The sequence below is a fragment of the Neolamprologus brichardi genome, chromosome 13, assembly GCF_056152115.1.
Source record: "Neolamprologus brichardi isolate AB-2024 chromosome 13, ASM5615211v1, whole genome shotgun sequence".
Lineage (NCBI taxonomy): Eukaryota > Metazoa > Chordata > Actinopteri > Cichliformes > Cichlidae > Neolamprologus > Neolamprologus brichardi.
Window position 1 is genome coordinate 11431741 of NC_142116.1, and position 25339 is coordinate 11457079.

Below are 25339 nucleotides of genomic sequence, written 5' to 3' on the forward strand. Positions count from 1 at the left end.
GCAGTACCTAAAGATAACAACAAAAACATTGATGTAATGTTCTTCCAAAAAACAATACTTCACTGGGATTCTTTAACTAGGCCACCCTGTGTTTCTTTTTCTTTTTTAAGCACATCCTTGGTGGATTTACTCCTGAGCTAAGGATTATTACTCCATTGATATTTCCGCTGCATGTTCAGCTTCAAACAGATGTCTTCACATTTATCTTCAAGTAATGTTTTATATGAATTCAAAGTTCACTCAGGGACTGCAAGCAGCCCTCTATCTACGAGGCTGCAAGGCAACCTAAACCATAACATTTAGACTTCCGTGCTTCACAGCTAGTATGAAAAGACTTCTTTGATGTTCACCAAACATATGGCCGTTGCCGTTTTTTTTTTTTTTTTTTTTTTTTTAGATGACACATTTAATTACACATTAGCTCTATTTCCTTAACATAAAAGATAAAAACATAAAAATCTATGTAGGTCTACTGTGCCTTAAGGCAAAACAGCAAAAACACATGCAATGTTATTGTAGCCAAGCAATCCTTTGATTCTTCTGTGTAGAGCCCATCACTCCAAAAAGCTGTGGCTTTTGCTTTTGTGGTCACTGACCAAAAATAATTTTGCTTTATTGAAATTTATTATTGCTTTATTTATTGTTCTTTTTGGACTTTTGGACAGCAAATTCTTTTTTCCTGTCACACATCCCATTCAGGTCAAAGTTGTGCTATCTGTTTGTAGACACACAAACACACCATAAGTTTGTAAGTTTTACCTGCAGATCCCCAAAAGTTGATTCTGTTCATCCGGATGTAACATTTTTCAGCTTTGATTTGTAGTTGTTGATCAATGGTCATGAGAATTTGCATATTAATGATCTCCCAGCCCATCGTTCCTTCAGTGTTGCTAGTTTCTGTCATTATGCAAATGTACTGTTTATAAAATTGGGGAAACCTGCAGTCAGCTCCCACTGGAAAACAATACGTCCAGATTAACAGAATAATAGAACCAACTTTTGGGGATTTGCTTACCTGGATGATTGAGCATGCATCAAGACGTTACCTGCAGATCCTGTGATCTAATTTGCTTTACATTTGCAAAGAGCTCTCAAGACCCAAGACACCCTTTTCCCGAATCCCACCTCCAAAGCTGCTACAACTACTTTTTTTTTCTCAAACGAGTTATAAAAAATTATATACACTGGAACTCATCAAACAGTCTGTCTCTGCCTTGGATTCTCCCACGGCCAGTTTAAACATATGGCAACAGGATGTTTTGCTTTTTGCACATGGCTCGTGTTTTCAATCGTGTCCCATACCAAATTCCATTTAGCTCCACATTTATGCCAAAGATGGAGTTGGAGTCTTTGTATTACTTTTTTGCTTTTGCGAGTTATCAGTGAAACAAATTTAATTTTCCTCACTCCAGTTTAGTTTGTGTACTGGTAATTCATAACACTGGCTTCAAGGCACCACGACAACTTCTTCACATTTGGTTCATTCATTTAAAAATGCATTGTCTTATTTGAATACTTTAATATGTGAAAATGTCATACAGCTGACCAAGAGTTTAACTTGTTTAAAATCAGTAAGTGGATAGGTATTTGATGTTTTCCTGCTTCTTCAAGCATTTTGTGCAACTTTACCACCTTATTTGGCTATATGGAGCCAAATATAATCACATCATCTCCTTGACTCCAGTTGAATTACAACACAGATTCCAACATAGAAAATTATTACCAAGTAAAATAATATTGTAAGTTACCTTTTGGTTGGCTTAACCTGTACTTGTGTCACTATTTTACCACATATAGGCAAGATAAGAGGAGATGAGATGATAAAAGAACAGCTGGTCTACTCTGCTAGACAGTTTGTTGCTTTTTTTTTTTTTTTAGTAGACATGGGGGAAAGCCGACGCTGCTGTTTTCCTTTTGGTTTGTCTTCGTTCTTACAGGAAGTGACACGGTAGCGGGGTCTTTCATAATCTTGGAACTTCAGACCACCTAGAAACTGAGCTTTCAAGTCGGAGCAGTTCTATACTAAAGCAAATACTGGATGAAAACACTTAAACCTAAATTCACTGAGATAAACCAAATATGCTGGGAGTTCTGTTAATATGGAACACGTTGTTTTGTATTTGGTAGCCGCATAGTTGTAACTGTAGCTCAAATTGACACTCATGACATTTTATGCTTTATCAGTTGTTTGTCATTTGGGGGAAAATCCTATGGGGTATGCCCTGGGTGGGTCACTGGTTTATCGCAAGGATAACACAGAGCAGGAAAAACACCAACCATTTACATCTCAATTTAGAATTGCCAATTAACCTAACCCATGCATGCCTTTGAGAGAAAAAAACAACAACTGGCTGGCAGGATTTAAACCCAGGACTTTCTTTGTGTGAGGAACGATGCTAATCACTATACCACCACAGTGCCCGTCTTAAAATTCCCGCCTGGGATACATGACAGTCACAAAAATAAAGTATATGATGTGAGATAAAGTAAAGCAAAAAAAAGTTTGCATTTGGCAAGCAGCTGCCAAGTATTTTGTGTGTTTTACCTGGCAAATACCTTATCTAAAGAATCAAATACTGATTTGTTAAATATTTGCATTCCCAAAATTAATACAAATTACAAGAGAAATTACATCAATGCAAAACAGCTTTTAGTCCATATCAGTGTTTACAGCTCGTCACAGCCCCCCACCATCCTGTTCACCCTTATTAGTCTCGTCTGTTATCAGATTAAGCACAGCAGAATGCTGACGCTGTCATTATGAGCATCCGCTATCAGAGGCACTTAAAGCAGCTGAAAAGACATCCAGCATTGATTCAACAAGATGCTTATTTTCCCTTTCGTGACGGTTGTTAATGTTGTTGTTGCATAAGAGTGTTAACAGCTGGAATTTTTTTCCGATCGGTTTCCAAAGCAGGAAGAATGGTCGTGGATATAAGCTCGCTTAAATCAGGCTCTCCAGATTCAGACTCACAAGTTTCTAATCCACTTTTTTCTGCTTTTGGATGCAATGATGAGCTAATATTCATGCTATCAGTGTACTGGGGTGGTGAAAAGGATGCAGTGCTTAGTGAATTTTAATTATCTGTCTGTCTTTTAAAATGTGGTGTGGATAGGAAAGCTTCAACAATGTTTTCCACACCCTAATTTCACAGTGGGATTATCATTATATAATACTTTTTGCACCGTGTACAATCTGTAATGAGCTTTTTTCTTCTTTTTTTTAAATGGGCCAGCTTTTATAGGTTTGAGGAAATTTTACATAAAACTCAACGGGGCTCAGAGGTCATTCACCATATGGTTGCTTTTCTTTTTTGATGTAATAGGTTTAGAGCTCCGTTTAGTTGCAGTTACGTTCTTGATTCATTATAACTTATCATAAATGATTACCATTATGGTTTTCTAAAGCCCAACAGTCCAGACAGCGATATTTACTGTGCGATAAGTTTAGTGTTCATTTTTTTTTAGTTATTGAATTTGGTTCTAATGTTCAAAACTGCAAAGTCACTTTTTGAATACATTATACTTCAGCTGTCCATTCAGAAATAAATGTTGAAATGTTTCGGACACCCGCGACCCTGAAAAGGATAAGCGGAAGCGAATGGATGGATGGATGGATGTTTCGGACACTTTTTTGTTGTCATTGCACCGAGGTCAGCGTTTTTGACTGAGCTGTAAGTCACGGCGACTCTACCGCTGCAGATGTTTCTGACCCAGATTTACACAGACTGCAGCAGATCCATCTTGAGAACGTTGGCCGAAATGCATCATTAAACCCTCCCTGTATTCCCAAATGACAGGAACATGAGAATTCTCCTTGGATAGGAGATATGTATTTTGCATTAACAGAACTTGCCACAGCTTGGAGGACTTGCAGATGTGCTGGAGAGACTTCAGGCCTGACTTGCTCTGGTGATTGGCTCTGTGCTTCTCTCCTGCTTACTGTATCAGCTAAGGGAGTTTCTTGGCATTTTCACCTGCTTGGAAATTTACTTTAAGTCAAACACCACTGCTTCTCTAAGTCCTTAGTCTGTTTACACCCAATGTTTGGGAATTTTAAAGTTTTCATGTACCATTTCCAAGGCCAGGCATTTACAGTATGCTGACAGACAAAAGTCATAAGTGTGAATGTTATTTTAAGAAGTGCAAAACCAACATCAGTCAATCCAAGTGTGGTATGAAATGCTCCATTAATGGCTACTGTAAAATGCCCAAATATTTTCACTGTATCCATCAATTTGTTACACGGAAGCTGTGTCCAATCTCTAGGATTATAGAAAATTGCTTGGAACATTTTTATACCATTCTTGCAAATCAGCAGTATCGCTATGCATGCCAAACGCAATATGCAAAGAAATGGAGATCCACCATAAACACTTTACTGAGTGCAGATACGGTAACATTTTGAGGACTGGGTAATCTGTGTGTGATTTGGCTGTGTTAGGTTGGATTGTACATTTAAAAGCTGAGTGACTCTGTGTGGTTTTGATGAATTTATTTTTCTCTTTCCTCTGTCTCACTCTAGCTGCCTCTGAGGGGAGAGTCAACGGTGGGGAGGATTTCTTTCAGAAGGTGAGTGTGCAGTCTGCACTTGGATAATGTGTGCTTTGTCTCTGGGTTGCTTTCAAGCCCACTGAGCAGCACTTCACTCATTGGTAATGGAGCAGATACTCAGGTGCTCCTTCAGTCGGTCCTAATTACAAATGTAAACAAGTAAAAACAATGGAACTATACTGACGTTAAATCACTCCAGGGCTCTGATACTATAACACACCTGACACAACACTGGGTGGGGGGGGGCTTTCTCAGTTACATAATGTACCATAATATACCAGCTTATCTAAAGTTTAAAAACCCTAATCCGGCCAAGCAGTGCGTCATTGACTTTTCTGTGTGAGCAATTTAATGAAATGTCCTCAAGCTTCACTACGTTCAATGAAACGAGGATTTGGCTCAGTGAGTTTAAATATTTCTGAATGTGTGACAACTTGCTCACATTCTCGTACTGGTACTTGGGGAACAGTCAAGTGTGACACTGTGGCTGTATAGCTCAGTTCTTTATTAATTGATGCTCTTTCATACCAGTACAATTGTTTATTAATTGCAAACTCTCAAGTGAAACCATTTCTGACTATTCAGTAATGTGACTTTCTCCTGGTTTTATTTCTGGAACCTATCCTGACAACGGCTTGGCAATGTAAACTTGATCACCATGAAAAATTAACAAAAGACTAAACAAAGTAGACTGAGTTGGTTGAGTTACTGAGATACAGTATGGTGCAAAAGTTTTGAGCCACCCCTAATTTCAGACTTTCTTGCACTCTGTTAACAGTAGAACCACGAAGGGGGTCATTTTCACTCCGTGGCATTTAAAGAAAATATCGAAATTGGTTAAAATATAACAAATAGTGAATTTTAAGATGTGTGAAATAAAAATGAAAAAAATAATAAATAAATAAACATAACCGTTTATACCTAGAACAAATGAGGAGGTAATTTAGACCCAATAGAAATTAATGTAAAACAATATTGTACATGCCAGGTTGCCTAGCAACATTTACTGTTTATACACTTTTTTGATATGAAGCCTGCTGTAGTGCAGAGTAGTAGTTACTGCAGGGCCAAACGTGTCATGTATGGGAGTTTGAGCTGAAGCAGAGCCACTCAGAGCACGGAGTGTGTGACCGAACGTGTGGAGAACCGGGCGAGTTGTTGGCTTTATAGAGCAGCAGGGGAACTGCAGCTGAACTGAGCAGAGAGTCCAGAGTGTGGGGAACAAATTGCGCAAATAAAGAGTGAAATCAAGAGCAGAAAAGTTCTGGAGCTGCGGAGGTGAATATCTACAGACTGAGGCGAAGGAGGACGCTGGATGAGAGGCTGCAGGTCCAGTGATTAGAGGCAGTTGTGGATGAGATGTTAAACTTTCACTGTTAACTGTCGATAATGTGTTCACGCATCAACAAATCACACCAACACTTGCCTCTAGCGGCTTTGTGATATTTAATGAAATTATCTAAATCAGACGTTCCCAAAGTGTGGGGCCCGCCCCCTAGGGGGGGGCGCAGAGCCATTGCAGGGGGGGCGCGGCATGAAAAGGGAAAAAAAAAAAACAACAACAACGCTTGGACACTGCTAGCACGGGCGCCCACACAAACGCAAAGCAGGAGATGAAGCATAGCTGAATATGTTTCCAAACCAACTTCATTCTAAGCCAAAGACTAGAAAATATGGTGAAGCATATCTGCCCTTTGGTTTCACCTGCACAAGTGCAGAGGTTGGTCTCTCCTGCAGAATTGGTTTTCCCTTTGTTGGGAGCAGCGCTGGGCTGTATAAATCACAGACAAACAGGATCCCACATTCTTGATTTGTAGTTCACAAACACTTGTTGTAATGACTAACTACTCCTGACATTTTGGAGATGTTAGCTCTTTATACAGTAAAGTTACAGCGGGATACAAATAACATCAGGCTGATCCTGCCACAATTTGTTCCCCCGGTTCAAATCACGGACAAACAGCATCCAACAGTTATTTATGTTTTTGAACCCATTTTGCAGAGTGATTCGAAACGCCGTTTACGTGTGGATGAAACAGCTGCATTTTCAAAAATACCCGTGTAGGTGTGGACGTAGCGTAAAAGACTTAGTAGTTTATTTTCTTACTACCTGTAATTTATTGCAGATTACTTGTATTTGCTTAATTGTTTACTAAATGTTTGAGGTGTGAAATAAACCGCAATGGAGCAAAATATGGGTGTGTGTGGTTGGAGGATGTGTTCGTGCGTGCGCGCGCGTGCGTGCGTGCGCGTGCGTGCGCACGTGCGTGCGCGAGGGGGGGCGCGAACATTTTTCTTGTAAAACAAGGGGGGCCCAGCAAAAAAGGTTTGGGAACCACTGATCTAAATCATTTATAAAACCAACAAAATCTCTTAAATCTTTTTACAGTCAGATCTTACTTAATTTTCAACTAATTTATCTCATTTTAGCAGCATAACATCTTCAAGAAATGACATTGCCATTGCTGCTGTTGTTTCAGGACGAAGTCAACATTCCTCTTTGCGGTGGTTTTAGGGAGTCTGGTCTTGGCTTTCTGAAGGCCTGAACCTTTTTTTTTTTTTTTTTTTTTTTTTTTTTTTTTTTTTTTTTGGACGTTGGCTGCTTTTTCACTCATTTTCAGTCCAGTATTTGAACCTGAGAATTTATAGTAGAATCTTCTTTTGTTCAGGCTTCACAGGGGATTTATGATTCTCTGGTCTCCCCGTTCTCTCCGGGTACCCCAGCTTTCTCCCACAGTCCGAAGACATGCAGTTAGTTGGGTTAGGTATCTAACAGCGATCTGTCCAGGGTGTACCCAGCTCTCGACCTATGGTAGCTGGGATAGGCTACAGCGACCCTGACAAGGATAAGCAGAAGAGAATGGCTATATGGATGTTAAATCTACACAGTGGCTACGTTCTAAGCACAAACCCGTACGAAACTCTACACCATAACCTATGATGTAACTGTAAACTCCCTGGAAAATTAACTAGATTGGGCGTTGACACAGCCCACAATTATTGTCACTGCTGCTTTTTGTCCTACAGTTTTTGATTATCAGTGAGAGAGTAATAATCATAGCCTCAATATAAGGACTCACAGATGTCAGCTAATTCCTGGAGGGAGATTGCCCAAACTATTGGAATGACACAGAAAAACGTGAGGGACACATGTGTTTGCTTCCAAAAAATGAAAGACCACAACAAAGACTGGGGACACTAACATATAACGAGCAACTTAGCAAAGAACCAATTTTAAATTGCATCTTTGGGCATTTTGTTACTAGCAGCCTCTCACAAAAACATGTAAATTGTTCCCACTTCTTTAGCTGAATTTATGAAAAATGCTAAAGATAAGGTGATTCCCAACAAGCAATCATCCAAAAGCTTGGCATATCTCTGCACTGTATTGTTAATTAAAGATGAGGGAACTGGACAAGTGAAGGACAAAAGAAGTGGCTAGGAAAAATCTAAAGAGACATGATACAGGACCTGACGGATGCATGTGCACCTTCAGTAGATAAATCTAATATTTGTTGAAGCCCTATCAGAAATGTCTCAACAAATGGGTGGTTGTCAAAAAAGAAGAGAAATGGTGATAAAGCTGCTATATGCCACGTTATCCTAGAACATTACGGAAGCAGTGCAGGATTATCCTGACAGGGATTGTGTGGGGGAAAGGCAGCCAACATCCAAAAAAGAGCTTTAAACGTCCTTTAATAAGCCCAGAAAACTTTTTGTTAAGACTCTTTGCATAAATTATAAGAAAGCTTACCTAAACCAAAGGCGATCATACCCAATATTGACTTTAAAGCTCATTACAATTGCACCAATAATTGCAATAACTGTCCCTTCTAAGTCAATTGTTTATATGCATGATTTACTCTTTGTCCCCCTCATGTTAAGAATTATGTAAAATGATATTAAAAGTAATTAAAATAAAACAAAATTCTATTGATCAACAATTCACAATACTAAAACTTAAGCTCACGGCTTAAATTTATAGATTTTCCATAACCTGTCTGCATGCATATGTCACAAGAGAAAAGATGGTGCAGATGCTGACTAAGATCACAACATTGTGTGTCGGGCAGAGCTATGTTTCAACTCATGTTTTGGGAGTAAAAATTGTCTGTCATCAGACCCTAAAACAAGAGTCATTGCGACAAAGCATTTATAGCTTTTTATTTTTCTAAAAAAAAAAAAAAAATGTTGGGTTATGTCTTTTCCGTCTGTGCTTCAGTTCTAAAAGCAGCAGATCAACAGTCTTGCATGTAAAGATCTGATGTTCCTAAGGTCTTGGCAGAGTGGTGCCTTTGGCTTTGAAGTGAATGCAACTTTTCCAAAGGGGTATTTTAGCAACTTGAAGTGCAAGACTGAGTTCTTTGTGTGAAACTACCTGTATCAAGCATTAAATTACACAATGACGTTTTATGTAAGCAAGTTGGAAAGAAAAAAAAATTAACCGAGACTCTGACTGTATTAAAACGTATTTTGCAAAGTAACACCTGAAGCATCATCTGCAGATGCAGAGAGGTTGCACTTCTCAGTTATTAGACACATTGCATGAAATGAATAACGAGGCTTCTGCAACACACTGTATCATTACTGTGTGTTATAGTCAGCTGTTGTTAAAAAAAACACACCAAATGCTGTACATAACTATGATTAATGGAGTGGTATGTCGATTTGGGCAGCATTTGAGTCGGTATCATAAAGGAAACTGTCTCAAACGTAATCGAGATTGGTCACTGCGTACAGTCTAATCACACTGGCAACAATGAGACTTAACAGTTGACCCAAATTGAATTTTTATGTCAGATCTTACAAAGTATCTCAGATAGTGTATTGTGGTTTCCTTAATTTATCTCAAGTGGATTGATTTTTGTTTAAAACTCAGCTTCCTCATTATATTAAATCTCCCTCTATACTATGTTAATGGGCTGTAATGAAATAAATGATGGACAGCGGTCTGCTTTAGCATTCCTCCTTTGTCTATTTTCCGTATTTGGTTTTGGAGGTTAGGAATCAGAGTTAAATGTCAAAGAAGGAGGCAATTTAACTGTCCCTGAAGCAGTTTTCAAAAACCAAGTAATGCAAACCAGGCGCCTTAAGATTTCCCTCGTCGGAATTTTAACAAGGACTCTCGATATAATGCACTCTAGCTCTTCCTTCGCTTCTTTTGGCTTGGATAGAACAGCAGTGTTTAGGATATGCAGTCTAGATGTCTACCTCAAAGCAGGTCTGGCAAAATACGCCTGGTGGTGTATTGACTTTGCCAGCCATGACTTTAAATGTCCTTGACTTGAATATTGTCACAGCTTGTTCAAAGAAACAGTGGTTACTAGAGGTTAAATTGACAATTAAAAATTAGTGTGCAGCTGTTTGAGTTGGCAGTCTGGTAAGAAGCAGTAAAGTGCTAAAGTCATGTTTTTATTGTAGAATTTCCATTTGGACAGCTCTGTATAGTTTCCCCTCTGATAGCGTGATCACCATACATGCCCAATTTGAGTTGGGAAAATAAACACACAGTGTAACTGTGGATTGTTGAAAGAAAATGGATGAGGTGTGTGAAATACCTTGAAGTTGATGAAAATGGAAACTCTTAGTTGGACTGCTTCCTGCCCTTCCAACACACCCATGAACCACACACACTCAGTGGGACTAATAAGGCACATGCAAAGAAAGTCTCTCCCACACATAAGAAAGCATATAGTCATTTTTGACGCACGCATTCTTACACTTTGGGTGTTGGGAATTAGATTTTGTAGTTGCCTCAGCAGTTGAGATTTTTAGAGTTCAGTCTCTGGCAAGAGCAGCACAAAATGATCCACCCCCGCACTTTCTTCCCAAGCCTGCCTGCTGCAGTTGATCAAACCCTCTTACTCACTGTCTGCTGGACTTCCTTTGAGCTCAGAGCAACTTTTTGTCATAGAGTCCAAAACAGTCCACCCTCTTCATGTTGTCAATAACATAGTAGAAGATGGCAGACAATGTTGGATAACAGGAGGGTGCACCAGCCGTGAAGTTAGCCATGTGAAGTTCCCTGCAGCTCCTGTGAGGGAATCTTACCAGTTATGTCCCTTTTCTCTTTTCAGCCTGTTTTTGGCATCACTCACTCATGTTTTTCCCCTCTCGCACGTCTCTTTCTGCCTCTTCCCTGCTGTTGTTCCAATGTTATTAGGTCTTTGCACTCTATTAATCCATTAATGTTTCCTTGTTATAATTCTGGTTTAAGCAGGGGATTTCTCTCCAAATAATATACTTGATTGTTTAACAGAAAGCGTGCGTCAGTGAACAGTTCATCATATTGTTATGCAGTAAAAATTTTACGCTGTAAACTGTTGGGAGTGTTACATCACTCTAAGCTCTATGGAGAGGTGTGTAGAGGTTGAGTCGTGGGGCAACCAAAGACGATAACACCACGCACCACAGAAGAGCTTTGAGTGGATTTGAGTTGAGAGAAGCCTTTTGAACCTCTATCCAGTTCCTCCCCAGTCCTGCTTCTGTCTCCATCCCAGAGGTTGTGGTTCTCTAAATAATGCCAAGCAGGATATTTAAGTGCCAGTGTTCTCTGCATCTGATGCCAGATGTAATTCATTTCATTTACACTGACGCATTTTGTATTCCGCTGCGCTGACAAGGAAAAAACATGAAAAATGAAGACTGTCAGGGTGAAATATTTGGTTGGCATACGTCTGTGAGACGTTGAAATAACTAGGTCAGTATGAGTGGCATCAAAACATACATAAACAAATGTTTGTGTTCAGTCGAGCAGTTTGAATTATCATGCGTCATCCATTAAAGTGTGTGTGTGTCTGCGTGTGTATGTGTTGCCCAGAAGAGTTACGGTGCTGCAACTTAGCACTCTGTTAACATGAACTCAGCTATGACTGTTGAGCCTCACGGGAACGGTTCAGTCAGTGCTGTCATCTTCGAGCTCTGCTGTTTTCTCAGTCTCGTAACTCTGACACCTCCCCCCAGAAACCCTCTGTCATCCCCGCAAACACACACACACACAGTCGCACATATTCCAGCTGAATCAACAGCTGCACCATTGCAGCGAGATCCAGGAAACATGCCTCTACACTGTCGACTGCTGCTGTGCAATACATACTAACGCAGTCACGTGTTTTAAATGGATGTGCCATCTTTGAGGACATTTACTTAATGATATCCTGTGTTATGTTACGCACACATCTGCACGCACAGCTGCAAACCACCAAGAGCTGATCATGTCAAGGTCGTGCCATGAAATGTTGTTGGAGCCACAGTCATTTTTGTATTCATTTCAGAAAGGCTAGGGTGGCAGAATAGAGTGGCTGGAATGGTAAATATATAGGTTACTTAAATTTGTGCAAATATCTTCACCCATTTGAGAGGCATTTGCTAGCCCCTTCATAAATAAACACCATCCACCCTTTAAAATGGTGTGTGGTCTGCCAGAAATCAGTCCCATCTGCAGGACCCTGCCAAGAACAGCAACGCTGGACAGGAAACAGGTTTCTCTGAACAAAGCCCTTTTTACAGAAAAAGTTAGGGTATAAGCCATAATGTCTTTTTTTTCTTTTCTTTTTTTTAAATCATAAGCCTTCTACTTTGCTTATTTTCTGTGCTCCATTGTAGTTTCTGCGTAGCTTTAAGAGAGTGAAAAGTACATTTCCATTTACAGTGTCATTTTACTCGCTATCAGTCATCTGGCTTTAGTTGCACCATTGCCACTGCAGTTTCTGTTACCTCTGGGAGCTTGCTGCAGTCTTATGTTTCTTTCATATGTGCTTTTAAATTAAAGGCCTTCATGACAAATCCAGACACGCATGTCATTGCCACAGGAGAGGGATTTGTAAGAACAGAAGTTACAAAAAACACTTTTAAAATTAAAGGAAAAAGTTAAGGGATAATTTGTCTTTATCGCCGGGAACAGAATGTCCTTTAATGCTGCTTGTGATGCATCCAGCTGGTGTGAGCATGTGATTCAGACTGCGAAGAAAAGTTTGCATTCAGCTACAGGGGTGTTTGTGATTTATTGTCCTTTCTCACATATACCAGACGTCAGTGGGTGGGTGTCATGTTGTAGATTAGCTGCTTGTGCCCGAGGCTTGTTTGAAACTCACTAACATAAAACTTGTCAGATTTTGGTTTCAGGCTTGACTTACACTCTGTGTAAAACCATTTTGAGTGAATACATGGATAATGTTGTTGCAGCACTTGTAAAAAATCCTGCATCAAAGAGGAATGGGAAGGTCTCCAGTAAGACAGTAATGGGTGATCATTAGCAGCATGCTAAAGGCCAGATCTGTTTCCAGCTTAGACCCTTTAATGATACCAGAATAAATTCCTTACAGAAATAGTTGAGCAAGATTATCTGAGAAGAATTTGCCTTTATTTTCATTGCACAACATGTACATTGCACTCAGTAGACACTGCAAGTAATCGCAGAACCACGAGAAAGATAAATCACAAGGAGGACTAAAAGCTTAATTTTTTTTACCCTTAGATGATGATAATTCTAAAAAGATATGCAACTTGGGTCAAGAGTTTAGGAGGGAGGGAAGAATATAACAATACATCAGTAAGTTTTTATTGAGTTGTTGTTTTGTTTTTCTTGAGGAATGCAGACACTCGTGAGAGGAACTTTACTTACCTCTAAAAGGAGCCTATAAAATAAACCCATAGATGCCATCGCTTAATAAAAGTTAAAATTCTGACTTCAGGGTACTAGGTTTTCACATTTTTATGTGTGAAGGTGTAGGAAATCAGTGAGGCCTGAAAAGGGCCGTCAACCCTCATCGGCTTAGAATATACAGCTCAGCTGTAGCGTAAAGCGAAACACACATCAGGCCTTTGGAAGCTGGCTCTCTGTTTTACAGGTGCGTGTGACTGGCTGTGGATAAGCTGTCAAACTATGTTGTTGATGATTTCAAGAAAAACCCTTCAACATGTAGAAAAGCAGACGGAGGAGTTTATGAGCTTCCCTTTCTGGTTTGTGCCTCAGTTAGCAATAGAAGCTGTACTTTTGTCTTTAAAAAAAAAAGAACTGGCAGATATAATTTAATAATCTTTGAGAGGACAATGAAAGCTGTGAATAGTTGTAGCAGTACTAATAAGCCTAACATCTAATTTGACTAGGGAGCACTGATGGATCTTAATGCACCCTTTCTCCCATTTGAATTACAATATGTGGCTTATGGCTTAATGCACTGGACCACTAAGGAATATTAAGTGGCAGCCGCTGCTCATGTAATGTGTTGAAGCGGGCCTCTGGTGCTTGATCACGTAGTTGAAACAGAGAATTTCATATCTTCTCCATCCCGAAAACACAAACCCCTGGAAAGTATTAAAACAAACATAAGACCACGGGACATTTCTGAAAACAAGGATGGAGCACATTGAGGACAAAGCCATTAGGAGACGGAGAGAGCACATCTGATTTTTTTTTTTTTTTTCCCCTCCATTAATATCAAGTACTTCTCACGACTGGCAGTTCAAAAGGCAGCCGTTATAGATTTATAGGCAGGAGGCCAAGCAAGGTAACTTCCTCCTGGTGGAGAAAAAAATAGGAGCGAATGCTGGCAGCCTCTTGACAGCTCATTGTACTTTCTTTTGCTACCTGCTGTCCCCCCTTCTCCAGTGAGATATATATATATATATATATATATATATATATATATATATATATATACATCGATCATCATACATTGATATTGCCTATTTTCCACGCTTGAGGCCAAAACAGCCTTCATCCATTGATGCATGGACATAATCAGGGACTTTTGAGGGTATCCTAGTGCTGTCTGCCACCACAACATTAGCAGAGGAATTTTTATGCTTTATTGGCATGTTCCTAAGGAGTTTCTATGGAGTTGTAGGATGCATTAGCCTGCTTATGCAATTGACATGCACCTAGCAGACAAATAGACAAAGTAGCATTCATTTGAATGCCATGACCAAAGGACTGCTAATATTCCGTTGTAACAAAAAATATCACTGTTATTCCCTTTCACCGTGAGTGTTTTTTCTTATAGCTGACCAGTTCTGTATACAGATTTATCACGGGGCATGTTATGCATTGCAAAGCCAAGTGACTTATAAGTTTAATCCTGTGTGTGTGTGTGTGTGTGTTGGGGTGGGAGGAGTTGGGCGTTGATCAGAATCTGAGCAGTTTTTAATTGAACGGAGTCACAACTCCTCGTGTTTTCAAAGTCACCCAAATTAGTGCTTGCTGATACAGCTGATCTAATTAAAATCTCCAAAAGTCCACATAGTGTCTCACAGTGATCTATATAATAGTATAATTAGAAATAAATCTGAAAAACACATTTACAAACTTAGAAGTTTAGTTCAGTATGTTGCTGTAAAACTATTGTAATTACTGCCAAGACAGAAGTCTCAAAGTTTTAATTTAGTAGGGTTTTTTTGTCTGCTAATACACAACCAGTACTGATATCTGTGAAAATCTAATGCCAGCTCTCCTTCATTCTGTTTCAGATCATGGATGAGACCCAAACGCAGATTGCCTGGCCTTCTAAACTGAAAATTGGAGCAAAGTCAAAAAAAGGTGAGGTTTCCCCGCTTTTTATACCAAACTCTTCCTATACTGTTGCTTGTTACTTTTGGGGGGCTTAATGTTGAGCCTATAGGATGTATGGATATGACGAGCTCTATATGTTAACTTTGTTTTGGTTTTCCATCTGAAAAAACGAATCAAAAAAAAAAAGGTTAATGGTTATGAGTCAGTTTGTTGTAACCAGAAAAATGTTCTTTGCAAACTCAGTGGGGTTGGGTGGACAAAAAGGGGAGTATTTCAAGATTGCACTAGCATTGGTTATTAAAAATTTAATTGAAAAGATGAAAGCATTGCATGTTTTCTGTCCCTCGCAAGGCAGTAACCTCATCTTCATGGAGGAATTTTTTTCAGATTTTTGCTGCGGAGGTGGAGGGGTGGGAGTTGGTTGCCCACGCATTTATTGCCCAAGTTGTTCCAGTGCTCTGTTACCAATAAAACATTATCACGGTTATTTAAAGCTCTTCCGGGAGGGAGTGAGGCCAGGTTTGAGGGCGAGGAGTTGGTGTAGCGATGCCCACTTTGGCAGTTCTCCTGAGGAAAACAATGCGCATCTTCAAGCCAGATGTGCAATCCAGTGAGATTATGTAACTTCCTCACTCATTCTTTACAGATAAAAAGTTGACGCAAACACATCAGAATATTAAACACTTTTCCCTCTGGCTGTTTAATCAGCTGTAGGTTCTACGCAGTTCATTCGCACACAACCATCCATTCACCCCAAGTATTAGTTCATTCAGAAAACCTGCCTTTGACGGCACCTGGGAATGATGATGTGTACAAAAAAAAAATGTAAGTTTTTGGCGCATGATGTTAGATTTTTCCCCGGTGTTGCGTAAACCGAAAGCAGCAGAGGGTAAGAGTGTTATATAATCACTTGGTTATCTTATGCATTTTTCTGGGGGGGGTTGAAACTGCCCATCTGCTTTAACCACCTGGATCCTGGAATTGAGGGAAGAGGAAGGGACAACACAGCAAAATAGAGTTCATTTCACTTACCACATCAGCAATTCTGTAAACTTCAGGAAACAAAGAAACACAGATGTTTTTCCACCTTCTATTGAACACAAAATTAGTCCAACACAAAACTCACCTGCTCTGCTCTTGACAGAAGATGATGGAGCAGATTATGTTCCGTTATTTTTATCTAAAATCACACTCTTTAATAGCATTAGCTTTTCTTGTTTCCCTGGAACTTTCATGTGCAGTCTGGAATTGATTACACTCGGTGGGATAGCAGCAGATGTGAGGGGATCTGTATGTTTTGTAACCTCTGCGTATGCCGAGCCGCACTTCATCAAAATGCCAGCTCTGCTGTTTCATTCATCACCTGCAGCTAGCCATCTCTACCGCCTGCATAGGTGCGATAAGGCAAGTTGGTAGCCTCTGGGACAAGCCGTCATCAGCACCTAGCCTGCAGTTTATCATAATGAGGAGCCATATCGCTCATGCACAAGACATGTACGTGTAGCAATATAAGGACACCGGAGTGGTCAGTGTTGGTTTATTGGCGTCTCAGAAAGTCTCATTTTTTTTGTTTTTTTTCCATTACGGATAATTGTTTTAAAGCTACTTCCAGTTGCCAGTTGTGTTTCACTGTTTCCGCAGATGTTTTGAATGAGGAACGCTAAGCCAACAGGATTTTAATTCTCTTCATTTGTGTGGTATTTTCTAATGCAGTCCTTCGCTGGAAAAATGCTTCAGCTTTGCCAGGCCAGAGCTCTGGGTCAAAAGGTTTCTTCTCTGTCAAGTGGAACAATAAAAATCTGTGTGACTGAAAACATTCACCTTTCACAGCTACAGGTCTACTCTTGTTTTTGTTTGTTTTCATAGGTGTTGTGTGTAGGACTTAAGGTGTTCTTTTTTTATATACATATATATTCTCAACAATCATTCATCAAATACAAAATGGGGGGGGTGGAGAAAAAGCACAGAGCACACACCACTTCAAAAATGCGGGGGTGTTCTGCATCACGACTGCGGCACTCATTTAGGCTGGCTAATGTTTGCCAGATGTGCTGTGCAGGTTGGAGTGGGGACACTGAAAGGGCCATACTCCCTCTAATGGTTACAGGAGGAAGTTGAGTGATTTCTGTTGTTCACAACAGCTGAATGATGGGAAAATTCCCTGGAACGGTGCTGAGGTTGTGATAGATCTCTGACCACTCTTTGTGCTTGTTTTTTTTCTCTGTTTTGTTTTCCTGTCTGACTTCAGCTTTTTTTTTCTTCTTTTTTTTGTGAGTTCTTAACCCTCAAACAGTCTGAGCTGTTGTTCCTCCCTCCTGTGATGCAGCATCTTTTGGAGTCTTGACGTTGTCCGACCCTTTTGGCACTCTTAACAAGATCTGTGCTTGTTTGTTGATGCATATCAAACTAATAACATTTGCTTCCTTTGTAAATACAAAAAAGAAACTACCCTGACTGTTTTCTTTTCTATGCTTCTCATATTTGACCCATGCAGGACTTTTCACTCCTAAGCTCCTTGGAAGACTAAACACGCTAGCACGAGTTTCTCTAAGTTCCCGGTGACTTTGTAACAATAAATGTGCTTCAACGAGTCCTGTCTGAGGACTACGCTGTACATCTGTGATCCTGTGTTTGTGTGTGCATGGTTAGGAGTGTTCCTGGAAGGGGGCTTTGTGGACTTCCTGCTGCTCGGTACAGTTAACACGTGGGCGATGGACCGTGGACGTGTAGTACATGAATGTGTGCAACTGAACACACTCGCACATATTTGTGTTTTTGTGTTTGCATTCTCCGGGGGTCCTGCTTGCAGCAGTGCCAGATGTATTCTTACCCAATGCTACACAGACAAAACCATTAGCTGTGAAAGGTTTAGCTATGCAGTGTTTGTGCTGAGAAGCTGAGGAGGCACAGTTTATTCACTGCTTGGACATTTCTTGCATGATCTTTTTGTGGTTGCTGAGTGTATTTACTCAGAAATTTTAAATGCTTCAAAGTGGTGTGTTTATCACTAGTTTGCATTCGGGTAAACACCACTGGGTCTTGGAGTGACTGCTAATAAACACCAGAATACAGTCAGTGATCTTTAACAGTATTTGAGAAAGAAGTTGAAGGAGGTTGACAGAATGAGGTTCAGAAAAGAGAAGGTGAGGGTGTCTGTCTTCTATTTAGGCAAAATTGCAGCTCAAGATCTTGTTTTTTTGTTTTTAACAGCTCATGGTTTCTTGAGATTGCCTGAATGTAATTCCAGAGTTGCTCCTCTTCCCCAATCACCACATGGCATTTGCTTGCCAATGAAAATGAGACTCGGCAGATATAAAAGCGGCAATTACTGTCACACAGCTTTTGTCCGACGCACTGTAATTTGTTGACAAGTGGAGACTTTTTGTGTCATATTTGGATTGAACTTGTCACATTCTGCCTCTGCTCATTGTCAGCACCAAGTCACGCACATAGCATACTTCTACAGACGTTAAACACATGCCGTCCGCCTCGTTTTTAACGTCTGCCCGTCTCTTCTTTCCTTGCCAGATCCACACATCAAGGTGTGCGGGAAGAGGGAGAATGTAAGGGAAGCCAAAGACCGAATAATGTCTGTCCTCGATACAAAGGTAAAGAAAACACCTTCATCACAGTGATTAAAAAAAAACTTCCTTTGTGTATAAACAGGCAGCTCTCTCCCAGTCTTCTGTTTCCTGCTGATGGTGTTTCTCACTCATCTGTTATCAGGTTTATTTCACCTGAACTCTCCCGCTGACCAAGTGACAGCAATCAACTTTCCACTAATCAATCCCAACACCCAAGTCTTGAGTTTCTCAGTTTTGCAGTGTGTGAATGCAGGCTTCGTTGCCATGACAGCAAAATAATTCACATAGTTGGGTGACTGGGCTCTAGCACACCCTAGGGGCAAGAAGTCGCTTGTGCACTTTGTACAGCAACCCCCACGGAAGAGCTGCACCCAACTGGCATTGTTTATAGCATTTTATATGGTTTTGTCACGAAAAGGCCTTTTCCCCCCCCTGGAATACACAGAATTATTTCATAATTTTTATTTGCTTTATTCGTTTTTTTAAATAAACAGCATATTTTGATGCTTTGATTCTGTTCTAAATGAGTGCAGCATGTGAGTGTGTTTTTTAAAGAGTGGAAAATTGTAAAAATAATGACTTTGTGACTGTTTAGATGGCGTAAAGGGGGACACATGTTCAACAGGCCTTTCAGTGAACCAGGATTTACAATCTGAGAAATAGCAGGGGAATCAGGGAATCTTGGACCTCTTTGTTGTTTAATATTGTAAGGTATTTACTTTACAGTGTCTTAAAATGCCTCGAATATTGCTGGTAATTGGCAATCTATAAATACAACTAAAAGAAATTAAAATATCACCAAAAAAGCAAGAGGTCTATTGGCTTTTTTGTTTTTTGTTGAACACACAGTTGTAGCTCGGGGAGACTATAATCTCCACAGTATGTACCAGATGGTTGCTTTACCCATGGGCCGGATGGGTGTATTTACTAGAAATATCTTTATTAGTGCAATGCTGTAAATGCAGTTTTGTTTTGCTTTTTTCCTTTAGTTTATGTACAATGTTCTGTACTTTTCTCACCTCACTGATATTTTTCAAGGGTTATCAGTCATCTTCTCAACCCCTATCGCTCTTTCTTCTCATTAGAGTAACAGGGTGACTCTGAAGATGGATGTTTCCCACACAGAGCATTCACACGTTATTGGCAAAGGAGGCAACAACATCAAGAGGGTGATGGAGGAGACGGGGTGTCACATCCATTTCCCAGACTCTAACAGGAACAACCAGGCAGAGAAAAGCAACCAGGTTTGAACCTTTTCTTTAATGTCTTGGATCACTGCACTGCATTCTGCTGCCCAGAGTGTTTCCTACCATCGTCCCTTAAAAACGGATTTTCTTAGGTTTCAGGTTCTAAATAACTCTTTGATCCGTGTATGCAGCCCTCCAATCCATTTACTAGCTGTCACGGGGTCTCAGTCTGGACAGGTTGCAGAGAGTTGGTTCACTCAGGTGTTTTGATTGGCCAGCTCAGAGGAAGCCAGCATGTTTTGGCTGGCCTCACTAGAATAGCACTAGGATCCTGCTGTAATTACCATTAAAGTATAGTAAGAGGAGTTGAGGAGAGGTCCAAGCATTAGATATCTGCTCTACACCTGTGTATGAAAGAACTGACAAGTTCTTTATTTTCAAAGGTCTACTCACCTTACTCTTACGGTTTCTCTGTGGGCTTTGCATAAAACAGTTTGCACTTATTACAGATGTAGATGGTTAAGCTACTCCCCTCAGAACTCTGTATTTTGTGCATTGCTCAATCCCCTCCAGTCTGATGATGCAAGTATGGGCTGATAAGCAGCAACACTCTCCTTTTAGGCCCTTTAAGCTGTGTCTGTTCTCCGGTATCAAAAGCTTTGAGTCTGCATCAGAGCCTTTGAGAGGGCAGGCATATTGACAGTACAGTTTTATTGATGAGCACACAGTACGTTACTGTGAAACTCAATGAAGGGGCTACTTTTGATTCTCAGTAAAGCGGATGAGCTTCAGAATATTGTTGAATCACACTTAAGCAAAGCTTTTTTTTTATGTTAAAATCTACAGTGCAAGTGTATATTTGAAGATTTTCTTCAGAGGCAGATAGCAGAGGTGAATTAGAGTGACCTGCTTTGTGTTGATTTAATTTTCTTTTTTTGACAGCAACAATTAAACTTTATATTTGTTTTGGCACTGTAGCTCGGTACCGTGCTTAAGGTCTTTCATGGATAGCGCTGCTGAGTCGTCTTTAGAGTGAGAAACGAGGATCAGAACGGAAAAAGCTAATGAGATCATTTATCACCCTTTTCATTAGTCTTTAAATTTAGTTCATCTGGTCTCTCTTTTTGGTGGTTATGCTTAAAAATTACTTGGTTAAATTTGCAGGGTTGTTTTTACATTCACAGTGAATTTCATCATTGAGCTGAGCAGATTCATGACACGGTTCAAAACATTGCCTGCAAAGATGTCACAATTACATGAAACCGTATGCAAAGTACCTTAGTCTTGTATTTATCTTGGAGTGCGGGGGAACTGGATGACTGATTTACATCATTTACTTTTTATTATGAACAGGTGTCCATCGCAGGGCAGCCGGGCGGGGTGGAGGCAGCTCGAGTAAAAATAAGGGTAAGTTGGAATTCAGCCACGTTTGTCTTTGAGGGATACTCCACCCATAATTTTGAGTATCAAAGGCACATTCCCTGCAGACTGTTAAATTTGCACTTTTAACCTCCGTGGAGCAGACCGACTGTGCTCAGTTTACATTTCTGAAAGTTGTCGCTGATTTTAGTGCTGACCAGTTTCTTTAAGAATAGATTTCAATGTTATTTTGTAGTGCAGAGTTCAGCCAGATTGGACTGTTTTTAACAGAAAATCACAAGGCTGCCTAATCCATCCCACTTGATGGTAGGATTGAGTTGTTGATTGGGAAATGTTGATTTCTCATGATGTAAAAAAAAAAATGGTGAGAATGAAGGATTTTGCTCAGCTGTACTAAGTAACAGCAACTGCAAGTACGAGTGTGTGTTTGAAAAGATGTATAACAAATAATAAGAGTATTGCCCTAAATTTACCTCCACCTATGCCATTTCCTGTTTTCTCTTTGCCTTTGGCCGCTCCACCTGAGTACATTTGACCTGGCAAAATTTCAGCTGGACCGCAGTATCCAAGTGTCCATGTCTTGTTCCTCTGGTCAACTTGGTCTCTCCAGCTTGTGTCATCTGAAATGCTATTCGATAATTACTTGACATGAAGTTAAAACAATTAAGGACAAAAGTTTAAGACAAGAAATAGTCACATAAGCCAGATTTTTAAGAATATTCTAAAGAACATTTGAAAATGTGTAAATCATGACCATGCTCAAGAAAATGTCAAAATTAGAACAGTCGAGTCAAGTCGCTCACCTAATCCTTCAGTGGAGAAGCTCCAACCTTTACAGTATGTAAATATGTGGCCCAGGCACAGTTTCGACACTTCGTCTAAGCCACAAGCACCATTCCCTACTTATTCCCAGTCCACTTCCCAAGAACTATTGTAAAATAAAAGCACGAGCAACACTCCCTCTGGCAAGTCTATCTCAAACCCATTTTCTAGCATTTTTTCCATCTTCAGTTTCATTCTGACGGGAAGCCCCAACCTTCAGCTTCATCTCTGAGAGCAAAAAGACCTCGTGTGCTTGTGTGACCTACTACATCTTTAGACTTTTACTTTATTTCAACACCACAGCAGTGAGCACATTCCTCTGCTATGAACTGACCAAAACTAACATGGCGATGTGTGCTTTTGAGAAAGACGGAGTGAGTGTGTGCTGGAGGGAAAAGACAGGAAGACAAGGTCACGCTGGATGTTGTTGCAGTGCGTACTGGCAAATGTCTGCATGCATGTACCCATATCTCTCCATGTTTAATGGGTGTTTTCATAAGCAACAAATCAAATCCCAGATCGTCTGCTTTCTTTGCTATGGATGAGGGGAAAAGAATAATCAAACCGAACCATACCAGTGTTGTACAAAGAAGTTTATAAGCTGCAAAGAACCACAAAGATTTTTGTGTCCTCGAGAGAAGATGCAGTCAGCGGACAAGTGAGCTGAATAATAAGAGTTTCCTCTCCTGTCTGTCAGCTTGGTTCTTCTTTCAGTGGAAACCTTGATACTAGTCCTGGAATAGCCAAACATATTGTATGTGTTGTCAACAGTGTTATAAATTTGACATCCAGTTTAAGGCAGCTGTCGATGAAGGAGTGTTATAGTTTGTGCTCGGGCATGATTAGCGATCAGGCTACATGCGCCCACTTCTTAAAGCAGATTAGGGCACGGTTCGCTTGACCGCACCGTGGCACAGAGCAGTCACGCTACTCAAACAGACGGGCACAGTACAGATCGCCTAACATTGTATAAATTTCATCTGGTCAGCGTTAGCTTCACACTGAAAATGTCAACATACTTTAGATGTTTACGTGGTATACCTGCGTCCTGTAGTCATCACCGACTTGGATTGCATCTCACCAAACAGAATATTTATACAAAGCCTTGCACGTGCCATCAGAAGCTGTATCCCTGTTTGCCTGGAGACAAATCAATGGCTTGATTTAGTTTTGTTGACATCTTTTATAATGTGTTAAACTGCTACTGTAGTTACTTTATCTTGAGGTGGAGTTTTTCCCCTCTCAACACCTCGCCCTGTCCCGCCTCTCTTATCCCCTCTGAAAATATCTCGAAGTGTCTACATTTTAATTTAGTTTTAGCCATTTGACTTTTTATATTGTTTATATTTTCATAATCTCCTCTCCCCAGTGCTCCTGTGGCTCATTTTTCCATTTCCAGCTCTGACAGTCTGCTATACTTCTTTTATTTGGTCAGAAAGTTGGATCAATATTTTAAAAAAATCACAGTAGAGAGGGGAAAAGGGGGGAAAAACGAACCATGATGAAGTTTTTCTGGTATCAAGTATTTTTGTTGCGCCAGTGTTTATCTTTTCAGTTTCACATCAGTAATTCTGGTTTGGATTAAACTCAAATGTCAGAAGGTCCAGACAAAACAAGCCAGGTGTGTAAACACACTCAGACTGATTATTGAAGGGCTAATCCTTTTTTTTTTTTTTTTTCCCCTACATTTGGTGTGAAGTCAGCACGTAATTCATCACCCTGGATCTGTTAAAATATAAAGGAAAACTGTCCTCCACGTTTTCTAAAGCCCACTAAGTGCCAGAGCTTGTCTAATTTCTTAAAAGTTAATTGTTAAGATAACCTAAGATGCATTTCTGGGCTCACCGAGTGGCATCGATCTTGAGAGAGGGGGAAAAAAAGTGGACTCGACAGTTCTTTCGAATCTTTTTTTTTTTTTTTTTTTTTTAAAGTTGTGTCGAAATTGAAAAATTCCACAGTAAAATGCATGAGGTTAGAGAGTTTACCTCAGTTTCTTGTCCTCCTACATAACTCCTACAGTTGCTAGTTAGACAGAGTACTATCTTCTGGGTGGGCATTAGACCACATCCTCCCCAGTCGTCTTCTAAAATCAGAAGTGGCTGGTTTGTTCCTGCATTAGCAATGCAGCTAAGGGAGAATCATGTCCCTTAATCATTCAGACACACCGCAGTGGACCTACAAAGTCTGCCGTACTTCTGATGCCTTCTTGGGTGGAGATCTGTTTGAATCTGTAACAAGCCAGTTGTTGAGGTGATGGATTCTTGGGGGATTTAATGTGGCTTTCGGAGATGGAGCTGGCAGGTAGGTGATGAAAGGTCTAGCTAGTTGCGTTACCTCAAAGATATTTTCATTTTTCTTCATCCCTCACCATTATGTCAGGACAAGTGAGGCCTTTGAACAGCACTTTCTGTTTGAATACATGTGAAACCCATATTTGCCAAGCTGTCCTTTTTGAAAAAAGCTGAACTCAGCTCCGCCGTGAAAATCAGACTATTCTTCATTCAGTTCTCGACTCCTGCTGGTCTGCTTGTCCTCCCTTGCATTTCCCTCTGTGCTGACCTAAATTTCTCGAACCCTCGGAGAGCGAGTGCTGAAACGTGATATAAATGTAAGGCCAAGCGCATATGGGACTGATCAGGGATGCATTTCTTTGGTCAGAGCAATTCATGCTGCTTGCCCTTCACTGGCAGCCAAAACCATAGTGGCGCTCTGCCCAAGAGTCAGTGTTTGGATAAGTGTGTGTGTGTGTGTGTGTGTGTGTGTGTGTGTGTGTGTGTGTGTTCATTGTCTTTATGAGTGTGTATATGTGCATTCCCTTCAGTTTTTCTGTATAAGGGTGTGCCTGTGTGATTTATCTCTCTTGTGTATATATAAGCATGTGTATGCATAAAGTCAAGTCTTCTTGTCAGCATCTATTTTCTTTGAATGAAGGTTGTGACACAAATGACAGGAAATGATATCTGTTGCTGGTCCTGTGGTTTAATTCAGTGACTTGATGTATGAGAATTAATGTATGAGAGTGAACAAGCCATGGACCACTAATGTTTTAAAGTTTAAACCATAGTTGGACGTTTTTGTGTAGCCATAATGATAAAATGAGGAAGAATTTTATTTCTTCTTTTTTTTTTTTTTTTACTTTTTTTTGACCTTGTAGCATTTTGCTGCTTGCAGACGTTGTCTTTTTTTCTATTCTTTTTTTTTTTCTTTTTGCTGCCGGTGCTACTCCACTTCATTTTGACTACCTTCCCCAGATTTATTTATTTGGCCTGACAGATTTACATACCAAGTGTTGCCACCTTCTG

The 25339-nt window shown here is 40.2% G+C and overlaps 1 protein-coding gene across 1 annotated transcript in view; it reads left to right on the forward strand.

Annotated features, from left to right (window-relative positions):
* LOC102798301 (protein bicaudal C homolog 1-like) overlaps positions 1–25339 on the forward strand; it is a 58612-nt gene that overhangs the window by 11862 nt on the left and 21411 nt on the right. The window contains exons 2-6 of the mRNA XM_006783686.2: positions 4526–4572; positions 15022–15091; positions 18593–18672; positions 19734–19892; positions 21189–21242. Of these exons, the coding sequence (XP_006783749.1) occupies positions 4526–4572; positions 15022–15091; positions 18593–18672; positions 19734–19892; positions 21189–21242 (410 nt within the window). The remainder of the gene's footprint in view (positions 1–4525; positions 4573–15021; positions 15092–18592; positions 18673–19733; positions 19893–21188; positions 21243–25339) is intronic.